Source organism: Copadichromis virginalis, linkage group LG12 (assembly GCF_057382275.1).
Source record: "Copadichromis virginalis isolate Kocher_CV1m ecotype Utaka linkage group LG12, C_Virginalis_male_GT1.1, whole genome shotgun sequence".
Lineage (NCBI taxonomy): Eukaryota > Metazoa > Chordata > Actinopteri > Cichliformes > Cichlidae > Copadichromis > Copadichromis virginalis.
In genome coordinates this window covers 38549626-38564108 of record NC_140629.1, presented here as the reverse complement: position 1 = coordinate 38564108, position 14483 = coordinate 38549626, and the positions used below count along the sequence as shown (strand labels likewise).

The 14483-nt window shown below is 39.8% G+C and overlaps 1 protein-coding gene across 2 annotated transcripts in view; it reads right to left on the bottom strand.

Annotated features, from left to right (window-relative positions):
• The window catches only part of npffr2a (neuropeptide FF receptor 2a), a 16769-nt gene extending 5648 nt beyond the window's left edge, over window positions 1-11121 (bottom strand). Inside the window, exons 1-3 of one of the 2 annotated variants that reach the window (XM_085476448.1) lie at window positions 10791-11121; window positions 3431-3530; window positions 455-468 (exon numbers count right to left, since the gene is read on the bottom strand). In XM_085476448.1, coding sequence (XP_085332574.1) covers window positions 455-468; window positions 3431-3530; window positions 10791-11118 — 442 coding nt within the window. In that variant the 5' untranslated portion in view covers window positions 11119-11121. The remainder of the gene's footprint in view (window positions 1-454; window positions 469-3430; window positions 3531-10790) is intronic. The other variant, XM_085476447.1, reaches the window with a different exon arrangement.
• Window positions 11122-14483: the final 3362 nt, after the last annotated feature.

Genomic DNA, 14483 nt, shown 5'->3' with positions numbered 1-14483 from the left:
GCACTACAACTACCAAAACACTTCATTCAGGTCTCAAATAAACTCTTTCTTCCAGAACACTAGCAAAGGTTGACAGCCGACAAACACACTTTGTCACCCACAAAACAATGACCTAAAAAACACTAACAACATGTAGCATTACACAGTGTTTTCTTGTGTAAAACAAGGACACATCTCTGTTTATAATTTCAATATATGTTACTGGAATGAATCAGACATCATGCAGAATTCGTTAATATTTGTTTATGTATTTTTATTTTTTTGCACTAAGTAATCCCAAAATACAAGAATTTGTATACACACCATCCACTGATACACATACAATAGTAATGCTAATCTACTCGGTCTCCTCCATTTGGCCACAGGTTCTCATCCACATCACATCTTATGTCATCTAGGGCAATACACCTAGGAAAGAATCTTCTGGCTGCCACAATTGAAGGAGTTGAACAATTGAAGGAGTAACACCTGTGTAGATGTTCACAATGAGAATCAGCTGTGGCTGGTTAAACTGCATTTTTAGATTTAAAATATGTTTCAATAAAATATTGCTGTTGCATTTTGCTCTTTTTAAGTTTTGCATTGTGTTATTGTTTTGGCCATAAGTTTAACAGTTTTGAAAACAGTATGTAAGCACATGCAAAATGTCCTGTACGTGCAAAGATTTTTGGCAGTTGTTGTGTCTGAGTGAGAAGATAATTCATGAAATTTGAGAGATGTAGTCATTGAATGCATTTTGTGCCAAAACAATGATAACTGGTCCTCAGTTTAGCCCACATAGACTTCTGTTGTGCTCACTGTGTGAGGAGGTTTGCAAACGTGACCTAAGTATTGAGAAATGTGTCCTAGCGTCTGTAAAAAAACTGTAAATGGGTTGCCAACCGCCAGTAAAACAGAAGACAAAGAAGAAATTACATAATGTCATGCTGTGAGTGAGATAACCAGCGTGTAATAGCAATAGATACATATTTGAAAAGGAAAAGTGGTCAATCCGACCTGGTCCCGGAGAAAATTCTCACCCAGATGAAGGCAGGAGTAGTGGTCAGAAGAAAGCAAAAAAGGTATACTGGGGACAAACCGAGCCAATTCCACTGTGCCTGGTGAAAAATGATCAATATGCTTCTTGTGACACTTTTGTTTGGTGGTGTGCCGTGTGATTTTCTAATGTGAAATATGTGCCGCGGCTCCAAAAGGTTGGGAAACACTGCCGTAGCGTTTCCATTTCCTGCTGAGGCAAAAACAGCAACAGTCTGAGAATGAAAAAAAAATTATTGGTATAATAGCTCAGCTATTAAATACCCAAAGGCTGAGAGAAGTTAGATTAAGGCGATTCTCTGGTTCGATTCAATTTTTAATTCAGTTTTATTTATACAGCGCCAAATCCCAACAACAGTCGCCTCAAGGCGCTTTATATATATTGTAAGATAGATCGTACAATAATAGATACAGAGAAAAACCCAACAATCATATGACCCCTATGAGCAAGCACTTCGGCGACAGTGGGAAGGAAAAACTCCCTTTTAACAGGAAGAAACCTCCGGCAGAACCAGGCTCAGGGAGGGGCGGGGCCATCTGCCCTGACTGGTGAGAGAAGGACGACCGGATGAAGACAAAGGTTCTCTGTTTGCTCAGTAGTTGTTCAGCCCATGCACTCTGTTACTGTAATGGTACAAATCTCCTGTAACACTCACCAAGAGGACGTAACTAACTGTGATGGCTTAGGTGCATTTCTGCACACACGAGATAACAAAAGAGGAGACAGGATCCACTGTTTCCGTCACTGACATGCGTGTAATCCTCGATTAGAGGACACAAATAGATGTATGTCAGCTATCTGTGGTGTTTGGGGCCAGCAGGGTGCCCAACTCAGGCCAGATGGGCCGCAGAAAGTATAGAAACAAGGGGATTTTATGGGAATTTTGATAATCCCCATAAAATTATCTCAGAACTCTGAAGCTGCAGTTTCCTGTTTCTTTGCATCAGAGCACTACCATTTACTTGCCTACTGTCATCAACGTCTTCTTGTTTGGGCTGCTGCTTTTAGAGTCTCACTCTTTTCCTCCTGCCTGGCAGCTTCATATTCAAAATCTTTTGTCCAGTATCTCCAGCATCCCTAAACCATCTTACCCGTGCCTCTCTACCTTTGTCTCCATACTTTTTAACCTGAGCTAGCCCTCTGTCCCTCTAATCCTGTCCTTCCTGGTCTGTCCAAATTAAGTTTTACTATCTTCAGCTCGACCTCTTGTCTTTTTATCAGTGCCATCACCACAGCAGGTCTTCCTACCATTTTATAAACCTTCCCTTTCACTCTTGTGATAGAAGGACACTCATCTCCACCTGCTCCACCCTGCCTGTGCACTCTTCTTCGCCTCTCTTGTTTACTGCCCATCGCTTTGGATGCTTGACCCCAGGTATTTCATTTCATCCACCTTCAATATCTCTACTCCTTACATGTTCACCTTTGCTTCTGCGTCCCTGTCATTCACACACATGTATTCTGTTTTGCTTCTGCAGACCTTCCTTCCCCTTCTCTCCAGAGCATACCTCCCCGCTACAGATTCTCCTCCATCTGCTTCCAACTCTCACTGCAGATCTCAAAGTTGTCTGCAAACATCATAGTCCACAGAAACTCCTGCATAGCCTCACTTGTCAACCTGTCCATCCCTACTACAAACGATCCCACACTCAACTTAAACTCATCTGTCACTCCTCACACTGTACCACTGTCTTTCCTATGCCCCCTCACATACCTCTGACTTCCTCATGCAGTACCACAGTTCTTCTCTCGGCACCCCATTATTATTATTATTATTATTATTATTATTATTATTATTATTATTATTATTATTACCCATCTGAGCTTTGTCATAAGCTTAATGATATCATTCACTCTAAAAGACTGTTTTAAATAAAGCTGGGGGTGGAACTGCAGGAGAACTGAAGGCTCAAATACACAAGAGGTAATCTGGGAGATGTAACGCACCGGGGAAACACAGCTGAGCTAAATCAGGGGAAGCATGACAGAGTGAAACAAAGCTACACGCAAAGCACATGAGACAAGGGACTGGCAAATTAAACAGGAACTAAGTGAACAGGTGACTGACTGATATATACAAACTTGACACGAAACAAGAAACACCGAACTGACATAGAAAAAGAAATCCAAACAGATGGGGGGACATGACTGAGGAGACAGAGGGATGACAAAGGAGGACGAGAATATAAAAATAGTACAAACAGATTCCAAACGAGAGACTCTTACAACTAAAAGGAATCACAAGCTCACAAAAAACCCAGGATCATGACAGGACTTCAAAGTACTTAATTACACAAATTCATGGAAAGCACATATTGAACAAATTGCATAAAAGACGCTGCGACCTTTATATTTTTCAAAAGCAGCTTAAAAGATAAAATACATCTACGTTACCTGTCAACAGCAATAGCGACGAGCGTGAAGACAGAAGCTGACACAGAGATGCCTTGAACCATGCCGCTCATTTTGCAGACCAAGCTTCCGAAAGGCCATCCTGTTGACAAGAGAGATGCACTCAGCTGATTTACTACTGAGACAACAAACTGTGACAGTTGGCATGATGACTGTAGCCCCAGGCTGTGACTCTCATGTAATGGCATACTTCTGGGACACAGAAGAAACCATCAGTTCCTCTAAGAAATATTTAACCAGTGAGTTCTGAAAAAGCCAGAAGGCCATTTAGGAAACACTTTTCAAAACAACCTTTTAATAATCCAGACCATAGTGTTAAACACTGCCGGTTAGTCTGGAAGGACTAACGTAATTATGCGACCCACATGTATGCAAAGGCCTGAGAGGCACGACTGCTCTATATGATAGTTTTCCAGTACCTATGTAAATTCTGGAGAAGAATAAGAAACGAGAAAACAAAGATTACACCCACAAACTCACCAGTGTACGCTGAAGCTGAGGGGATTTGTCTTAATGCCATAAGCAAGTGTTTTGATTGGGAACAATATGTAATCAGTGATGCTGGTAACAGTAACACCTACAGTGTTGATGTTTAATATGCCTGCAGACAATCATCAGTACAGAGTGAACAGGAAGAAGAAACACGGTACTCAAGGAATCCTCAATCCGCCCTTTGTGCAAGAATAGTTTAGTAAAATCTGCAGAAAATGCTTTTAAGCATTCAGTAAAACGTGTGAATCCCTCTCCAGTTCATTCATATAGGAGCTTCACTGCACAAACAAGCGCCCGAGAGGCCAGCAGGCTAGAAGGATGTTGATATGAGCCATTTATCTGCACTTGCAATTAATTGTTATACCAGATGAAGGTTGAATGAGACTAACAAACCTCACGGGGTTCCTGGCAGAGCGTGTTGTTCTTATTAGTGAAGTTGAAATCTGAGTTTTAAAATATTGGCATTGAACAGTGACGAGAAAAACATTTATAGGACGAGATTTTCAGGGAACTTTATAATAGTGTTTCTATCTCCACCCACCAGCAGTATTACTACGTTTTGGGGGATCTGATGAGGGCTCTTTGAGTTTGAAAATGAACCTCACTGTAAGAAATGTACATAAAAATGACAGTTAATAACTGTAAAATGGTAAATTACCATTAAATCAAAAAGAGTAATTTATTGTAATATGGACATTACATTTCTGTAAATTGAAAAATGGTGATTTGCTTTTATTTTTACACTGCTAATATGTTGAAAATAAATTAATGTACTGTAATATGGCACATTGTCTTTGAAAACAACAGGAAAAATCTGTAACATTATTTACAATGAATCACCCTACAATTTACATAATAACTCTGTATGAATGGCAATCTTTCCTGCTTTTTTCATTTGAATTTACGATTTACAACTGTATATTACCTAAAACATACCGTACTTTTAATTTTAACAAAATGTCAAAACATTGTTAGAATTATTGTCAAAATTACGGTGAAATGTTTTTAATATTAATAAGCTCAGGCTGTTTGATAAAACAGTATATGTTAACAGTACATACAAACAATTACTAATAATTAAAAAAATATGGATATTTCTTTAAGTTCTAGAGTCTCACCAAGTATAACACAGCTGTTTACAATGAAAAAAAATATTTTGTGGTATAGGGAGGTTTAAATCATGTATTTCCCACTGTTCAGTCCGTGTTCAATCTGTTCGAGTGTGATACCACCTGCTGAAATTAAAATTAATTGATCAAAATGAAATACAAAAAAATTAATGAAATAATTTTTCTTTTCGGTTTCTAATAATAACATAAGGCATATCTCTGTTACTGGTTTAAGATATTAAAATGTATATCTAGGAAACAGAATAAGGGATTTGAAAGAGGAGGGGATAGTCTTGTTTTTGAACTATGTAAATTATTTGAGGATTAAGCCTCGCACAGCTGGGAGCACAACGATCTGGAAGTTTGCTCTCTTACATGGATGATGTCAGATAAATATAATGGCAGAAATAACTGGACTGAAAGCGTATTTTTATTTCACTGTGTATATGTTTACCTCGTCTTCCTTTCTTTCATTTTTTTAAGGAATAAACAGATTAACAAGCTGTCTACATAATACGCTCAGCTTCTTAATCCCTTTCAGAACAGAAAACTCTAAATAAGGCAGAGACAGACTCACTTTCATCAAATTTCTTCTGTGTAGGCAGACTATATGCTGATATCCTGAGCTGCCATCCATCCGCATACTGGATTTAGAACCAGCAGACACGGTCTAGTGTCATTATTAATTACGGTTTCCATAATAAAAAATATCCTCAAACACCAATTCCTTCTTGCTGGAGGTCTGCAGTTACTGTTTTTTACAATAATTTCTATTCACAAAATTATATTATACAGTGCGATAGTGCACTTCTGTTACACACAATATGTTATTAACCAAAATTACACAGCATCTGCCAAATCTGCTCACAGTGCTGAGCAGACGAGCAGGCAGATTTTGGGCGTCTTTAATCTTCTTGCGATGCCTCTTTCATATAATTTGAATTGCCAGTAAGCACTGATGCAGATTCAATACCATCAATCATGGTGAACTAGAGCATCATCACATGGGCTGTAGATGAAAGCTTTCTTAGAAACTGCGGCAGATTGCGAGTAGTCCAGTCTTTTCAGAGCACTCATGGGCTAAACGAGAGCCTCTTATCACTATAGCTGAAAGAAGATGACTGTAACCGTCATCGCACTGCTTTTCGTTGGTGTTGGGAAGCTTCACAGTCTCATTGTCAAATGGAGAGCTGTACATTTTATTTATTGCTTCACTTCATTGTGTTAAAGCCCTGACCCCTGACCTCCATTAACATTGAGTCCAGTCTCGTTTCCAAAAAAGCTGAAAAAATGTGAATTAAAAATGCAGAAACACATTTTAGTATGTTCATTTTTAAATTCATGCCAGCAACATGTCTCAGAAAGGTGAGATGAGGGGCAAGTTACCTCTGGTTGCATCACCTCTCCTTTTAACAACATTTCTAGGTGTTTTCAGCCACTGAGGGCTTAGCTGTAGTTTCATAGCTCACATAGATTTGAGTGCTGAGCACCCAGGAGATATCAGCATTTCGAAAATGTGCATTATGCATCTGTTTGTTTGCATTTTAGAGTTTTTACTTGTTTTCCTGATCGCAGAGAGAGTGCTCCTGAGAGGCCGAACCTCACATTTACTTGTTTATGTACCAAAAATTCTTCATAATTGTGAGACGTTTGCACACGCAGTCCTTCAGAGTGGTGATCCTCTTCTAGTCTCTATTAAATTTGCAACCTCTCAGGAAATGTCTGTTTATTCCAAATAATGCTACTAATTAACATCTTAGTTATCAGATGTTCCACTGTGTGTTTTTTAAAATGTATTATTATCACTTTTCATGTTTTTGTCGCCCCTGTCCTAACTTTTAATTATTGCCTACAAAATTAAGTTGTGCTTTTCTCCTTTTGTCCACAATCTCTCATCAACACATTTTTTCACAGAAATATATCTTTTTGGTATTTGTGAAATTTTAAATATAAATCAAACACCCAGAGTTTTCATTGACAACCGAAACTAACATACAAAAAAGGATATGCATCACATCCCTGAGCCTTTACAGGTGTGAGCAGCACACGAGCGCAGTATCAGCAGCAGCGGCTCCCATACTCTGTCTGTGCCTGAATGCATCGTGCTCAGCTGTAGGTCGCCCATGCTTGGCTGCACTCGAAGCTCGGTGCACGATCACTGTAAACACATGACTATTACGCTACAAGGAGAAAAAATTATGCATAAGGTCATGTTTTCATACATGCAGCCTGAGTAACATGCAAACTGCAGACAGACAGATTACAATGGCATCTAATCTGTTCTGACGCAATAATGGAAAGCAGAGCTGAATTGAGATGTCGGAGTGATTTATTGGCCAAATGCCACTGAATTTCTCTGTATCCTACTCCTAACACTGAAAGAACTGAAAGATGGAGTGCAGGCAGACAGGTGATGAGCTCTGCCCACTTTATGATTGACACAGCCCTTTACGTTCCAGCTGAGTGAGCTCAATTTTCATCTCTGTGCCAAAAGCTCTTTGGCCTGCTGGCGTCTGAATGAATCTTTCATTTTGTCCTCATACAAACTGCAGCTTGACTCACCTTGAACCTTTTTTTTTGTCTGCTGCATCACATTTACCATTATGTCCACTGATATTTTACTCAAATCTCAACAGTCGATCAGCAAACATAGAGGGCCATCTTTTTTCGCCTGATCATCACTTTGGGCTCCCTTCTTGCTCAAATGTTTGGATCTTCAGTGGCATGAAAAATCTGCTGGAGACGCCGACGGTAATCTTTCTTGCCCTGTTAACACGGCCTCTCCACTAGGTCATGCAACATAACACACTAAAGAAACTGCAGAGAATTTACTGGAGTATATTCTTCTAAAACATCTTGTGTTATCCTATCTTGTGTAACATGAAATGTGACAAGCTGACTCATGAATTCTCAGAACAGACCCAAAAAATAAAAGTGTTGCAACAGGCATCTAGTGGTCGGGGTCATCAGCCACTTGTTCCTCCCTTTATTGAACCAGGCCTTCATTTTGATGTCTCCTATCCCGCTTTATCATTTCATGATTGCATGAAATTGTGTGGCCATGACACCTTAATGTTGACAGAATCTTCACATAATCACCTTCTGGAGCGATCAAAAACAGTTATGGCTGCAGGTGGCGTCACATAATAAGATGGTATATCCACATTTCATTTTTTCTATAATCTTGCTGATAAGAGAGTCAGGTAATGTAAAGCTCTCGGGTGGTACATCCTTTGCAAAGGCTAATGCATTCTGGAAAGCAATCAGGATCCCCGCTTAATTATGACCTATAAGCATGCACCTCCCACCAAAGTGTAATCCTTTTAAAATCCATATCTGATGAAGCCTAATCAAATATTTTAGATTTCTGTATGGAGACGTGCTCTGCAGATGACCTGAGTTTGGTCAATACTTGACCTCAACCAGAGACAGCCCCATAGGCCAGCCCTGCCAATCACCCTTCCTACTGGCTGGGGGGTCCACTGGTGTCTGATGCAATATGAATGGGGAAGCAGTCGGGGGGGAGGTCTGGGCAGTCAGATCCAAACTGGTTCTTGGCACTTCGAACAGCAGCAGCTGGAGCTATTGCACCAGGCTGAGAGATGCCAGTTGTATATAGTCATGCTTTCTTCAACGCACAGCTCGGGTTTTGAAGCCTATGTCCTAAAGACGGTCTGTAAAGTCGTCCTCAGTGAGAGGTGGCGAGCAGGGGTCGGTATACTTGTATCTCCTGGGTTCAGTGTTTACACATTAGGCTTCTTCTGTGCAAGACGTTTGTTCCCCTGCAGATATGGATATATCCAAGTTGCACAAGTGCAAAAATCTTGCTATTATTAGCCAAATGTAATCATCATTCTCTCCAATAAGCTACATCACAAAATAATTTTTACTGATGTTTTTTCTATTATTACTATTATCCTGTTATTTCTATTATTTTGTGCTCGGCAGGTGTTGATTCCAGAGCTCAATTCCTACTCCGCTGACATGTCTCTCCTCTAGGTTTCTTTTATTAATGGATGACACCGGGATTGCATACACGCTTTATTTTATTAAATGCTTTTGTTATTTTTAGCTGTTCCAGTGCCATTCATAGTGCAGCAAATGCTTACCCACTGGTGTATTCTTGAACTGTTGAGGTTAGAGGTTCGCACTGAAAGAGATTTTTCTAAAACTCTGCATAATTTTTAATGCGATAATCTACTGGAAAGCTAATCTGGAATATGCTTCCTGCTGGTGGGTGCAAGCCGTCCCTTACATTTCTGGATTAAATTCATTGTTATGTCATCGCAGCAGGAATTTAATCACACAAAGAATTCCAGCCAGCTGTACGTTCACATGTCTGGTTTGGCTCTTGATTCAGACTATAATGGTTTTTTTTCATACCAAATATCTGCTCTTACAAAGAGGAAAGATGTGGATAATTGGTCTGTAACTGTAATCACTAATTGCAGATTCCGCTCTCGTTATACATCCAAAATTGTTGCTCTAAATGAGTAAAGCAATTTCGTTGTCACTCAGTTGACATTCTTATTGTTAGCAAAATACAGAAGCTCGTGGGCTTTAGTTTGAAACTGTCATTTCATATCAGAATCAAAGGAATTTGAAAACACTTTCCAAGAGTAAATTATCATAAAATCATTGTCAGGAAAATTTTAGTCATTTAATTTCAATGTGTAACTGTAGACAGTATCTGAACCCCCAGCTACTATCACTTGCCTTAAAAATTGCTCATGTGTGATTTAGTCATCAGCAACCAACTGTCAAACGGAAATGGAGCACAATGTGGAAAAAGCCCCGGTTTCTCCATCTCAGCTCACAATTTCAACTCTGCCGAGCCTCTTCTGTTTCTCACCACCACAGGCGATAAGAAAGCGGTGGGTCATGTCTCAGTGCTCACAAGGTTCAGATGGCTCTACAGAAAACTTGGGTAGTCCACATTAATACAACTCAAAGCCAGCAGCTCTGACGCTGTGATTTCACAGTAGAAAGCTAAATGGCTGGTTGAACTCTGGAAAAGATGGTGAGAACACTTTTTTTCATACAGCATTTTCTTTGCGATCACTGAAATGTGAAGCAAGTCTTGGTAAAACAGGGCAAAAGTGAAGACGACAGAAAAACCTTAACCCTTCTGCTCGGTGGCCGTTTCAGGATACCAGGAATCAGATCTGGTTCCACTGCAGTGACTCAGCTGTTGCTGGTCAGGCTGGATTTTACCATACTCCGGCTGCCTTAACATTCATTTGTAATTTAGGTTTATGTGTGCAGTGGGTATACCAAATCTTTCTAAGATATTCTATCGCTACCAAAAAGTGGTTATTTTCTGCTTCAGAACCTGGTAAGTAGCTGGTTATGATTCTGTTCATTAGTATTTGCTGAGTTCTGCAGATAATCTGCAAAACTTTCATCAAGGAAATTAGATTTTAACTTTCATGTTGGCAACCTTTTATTTTGTTGTCCATTATTGCTGTTCGGTCTACACACTGAAGCTTAAATACGCCTTTCGGGATGTTAATCACAATAGAAGTTTGTCCTCTATCTGGGTTATCAGGAAGCAAGAAGCAATAAATCATCTAATTTATAAGAATCCACATGCAGAAATTCCTCTGTGCTAAAAGGTAATAGTTTCTTCCCTACTCCATGCTCAACCTCTCAAATTTGATGCAATTTCACCAGGTAGTTTTTGGGTAGTGTTGCCACTGATAGCACAAAAGAGCAACACACCTCTATTACTGTCTGCTCACCTGTAATTATGTTGTCAAGAAGCGTTGTTGGCATGCAGAAAATCCCCACCAGCAGGTCACTCACGGCAAGGTTTAGGATGAACAAATTGGTAACAGTCCGCATATTTTTGCTCCTCAGCACGATGAAGCACACCACTCCATTTCCCACCATGCACACGAGGAAAATCAGCAGGTAGGACACGATGAAGATGGCTGCCGTGGATGGCTGATGCAGGTAAAATCCAACATAAGTGATGTTGCTCCTGGGTATGACAGACTCCAGGGAGGAGTTGTACAACGTCCAGTTGTCATTCAGTTGAGTCAAGTTGTTTTCAAATCCTTCGTTCATTTTAACCCTGTAATATGAAAAGTCGTTAGAAAAGTGCAATGAGAAGGTACTGGAGTATTTATTTATTTATTTTAAGATTAGTTTTGTATTAAGTAAAATCCTGCAATCGAAGGTTTGTTAAAGGATTTTTGGTGAAAACATGTTTGTTGACCACGGCTGAATCCCTCTCTAGTGTTGTAAATCATTTCAGTTTTATTCACATGGCACCAAATCACAGTCACAGTCACCTGAATGTGCATCATACTGTAAGAGCCTACAATACTGGAAAGAAAACCCCAACAATTAGATGACCCTATGAGGAAGCACTTGGTGACAGTGGGAAGGAAAAACAAGAAGAACCAGGCTCAGAGAGGGACAGCCATCTGCTTGGGGGTTAGGGAGGAAGAAAGGAAAAAGACGCACTGTGGAAGTGAGCCAGAGATTAATAGTATTTAAAAAAACAAACAAACAAAAAAGATGTGAGTGAAGAAGAATCCCCCAGCAGACTAGACCTACTGCAGCATCACTAAGGGAGGATTCAGGTCACCTGATCCAGCCTTAACTATAAGCTTAATCAAAAAGTTTTAATCCCAATCTTTTAAAAAAGCACCCATTAAGGAGTACAAAAATACCTTAAAAACATATCATCCTGTCAGATTATAATGTGTAATGTTACACAAGAACGGGAAGAAATCAAAATGAAGAAAGATAATGCTCCTCTAAAAGTAAAAGAAATACCCTCACCTCTTCAAAGAGAAGTTTTCTGCCTTTGTAGCTGAATGATAAAGTTCAGAGAAATCTGTGATGAAACCTTGTTCCTTTCACTCTCACATCACTGCAGCGTGTTGGGTTTTTATTGTGTTACAACAATGCTGCGATTTTTGCATGATACCAGATGTTGAGTGTGGGCAGATACATTTTGATTTTGATCATTTCTTATCAAAAAAGCTCGAGTCGGCTGATGTATCTGATGGTTATCTGATCACCCGCTGTGTTTTAGTTGTCTGTTATTTTAATGGAGGTGATGATAAATTATTTTTTAAAAGCTCCATTTTGAGCAGCGTTGTTGTAACTGCTTGTACTTTATCCCCTGAGGTTTTCCAGGCTGGAGTAAGTCTGATTTTAAAATATAAATGCATTTGTATAACGCTTTACTCAGTCCCTAAGGACCCCAAAGCGCTTTACACTACATCCAGTCATCCACACATCCACACACTGGTGATGGCAGCTACATTGTAGCCACAGCCACCCTGGGGCGCACTGACAGAGGCGAGGCTGCCGGACACTGGCGCCACCGGGCCCTCTGACCACCACCAGTAGGCAACAGGTGAAGTGTCTTGCCCAAGGACACAACGACCGAAACTGTCGGAGCCGGGGCTCGAACCAGCAACCTTCCCATTACAAGACAAACTGCCAACTCTTGTCCAACTTTTACCTACTGGGCGTTTATTGGCCATTATTCAAACGTAGTTTAGTATAGTCAGCATTCAGTACATCCGTACATTATGAAGTACAAAATGAAAATATTAAAGTGTCCAATAAGACTTTGAAACTTGCAACTCAAACTCGTTATTGGAAAAGCTGATGGATTAAGTTTTCCCAGTCGTCCTCTTAACAGCTGCACTTGGTTTTACAACCACTTGTTTCACTTTACAGATCCCAAGCTGTGTCCATCTTTTCAGTCTCTGGTATAAATGAGATTATCAAACCTTTCCTCAACATTTTGTTTAAGCCTTTTTAATAAAATAAATAAATCAGCATCTCTTTCAATACATGTCAAACCGGCCCCGTGCCAGCAGCAGCGCGCTACTTCACTGTCCTATTTTCCATCTGTGTTGCTACTTGAAAAGAGCACTTCTTCCCCCTTCACTTTTTCAACCCGAGCATTGCCACACTGGAGCAGCTCTTGTTGTGGGATCCTGCTGTCGCTGTCTAATTGTGTTTTATAAAACGAGATGAGATGGTTGTTGAGGGAAAAAGAAAATGCCAAAGAAAAAATTACCCACCAAGTCAACAAACTCGCAATTGTGAATTTATGTTCGTATGCTGTCGAAAACATTTCAAAGGTGAACGTGTTGTAAGTACAGGCTAATCATTTCTACTCTGACATCCTTCTGCATTCAGTTTTTTCTTCAGTAATTGAAAACCTGCTCTGCTGGGTTGAAGCCATTTCTTTGCTGTGAGAAACTCTTGGGTTGCTTTTGAGTCTACTTTGGATCAGTATCCATTTGTGCTGTGAGCACTATCTGATGCACTCTTCTGCAGCACTTGTCTAAGTCTGTCTAAGAATATAGTCCTGTACACTTCACACTTCATCCTGTTACCTTTATCAGCAGTTAAAACATCCGTTCTTAGTTCCGCTGGCAACCATACATACTTATGCCATAACACCTCCACCATTTTTGACAGGTATGCTTTGGATCACGAGCCAGTTCAACTCCTCCGCCATAATTTTCTCCATCCTGGTTTCATCTGTCCAGAGAATTTTCTTTGTCTGAACTGTGAAGGCTCTTTTAGAGCGTTTCAAGCAATCTTCCTCTTTTTCAGTGAAACCAGTGGTTTATGCTTTGTAATAAACCCTGAATGTGTTTCTATTCATTAAGCCAACTTTGGTTTGTAAATGTTGACAGTGACACGCTTACCCCCTCAAAAAGGGTCTTGCCTTGGTTAGATTTCATCCACTCTAGTTGGCCTCTATTTAATTCAGTTTTATTTAATCACAACAACAGTCTCCTCGAGGCGCTTTCTGCAGTCTTTCAGCTTTTTTTTTTTTTTTTCTCTCTCTGACAGGCTTATTCAGTCTCTTAAACCTTTTGACAGCCTCCCTCCCTTGTACTGGTATCTCATATCATGTTTGATGTTAGAATGAAAAGCTATGAATTTAACACTTTCATTTTTTACTCTCTGCTCGTACAGAACTTAATCTGTTTTCTAAGAGTAGGTCCACCTGAATTTGACACACGTGAAGAAAAGTAAAATAACTATTGATTATATGTGAACAACAAAATGGGCCAATGAAAAAGTCAGCCTCCTCTCAGCTGTCTGAGTGTCACACTCGTGTGCCTTCAAGCAGACAGCAAATTAACAGCTGTGATAGCATCTACTCAAGAAATTATATAGAAGAGATTTGGATCAGATAAGGGTAGCTGCTGAGAATCATTAAGTATGATTTGAACTGTCTGGTCATGATTGGATGTTACTTACATGGAGTAATATGAAAGTCTAGATGGAAGAAAACACAATATTACTTTGGAGCTGACTTCCTGTGCTTTGCTGATGTCTTAAATTGATTCCTTCAATCACCGTCATCCTCCCATCACATTTTCTGAGTCTCCTTTATGATGCATCACAGTTTTTACAATTTCATCATTGAACCCAAGATCAAC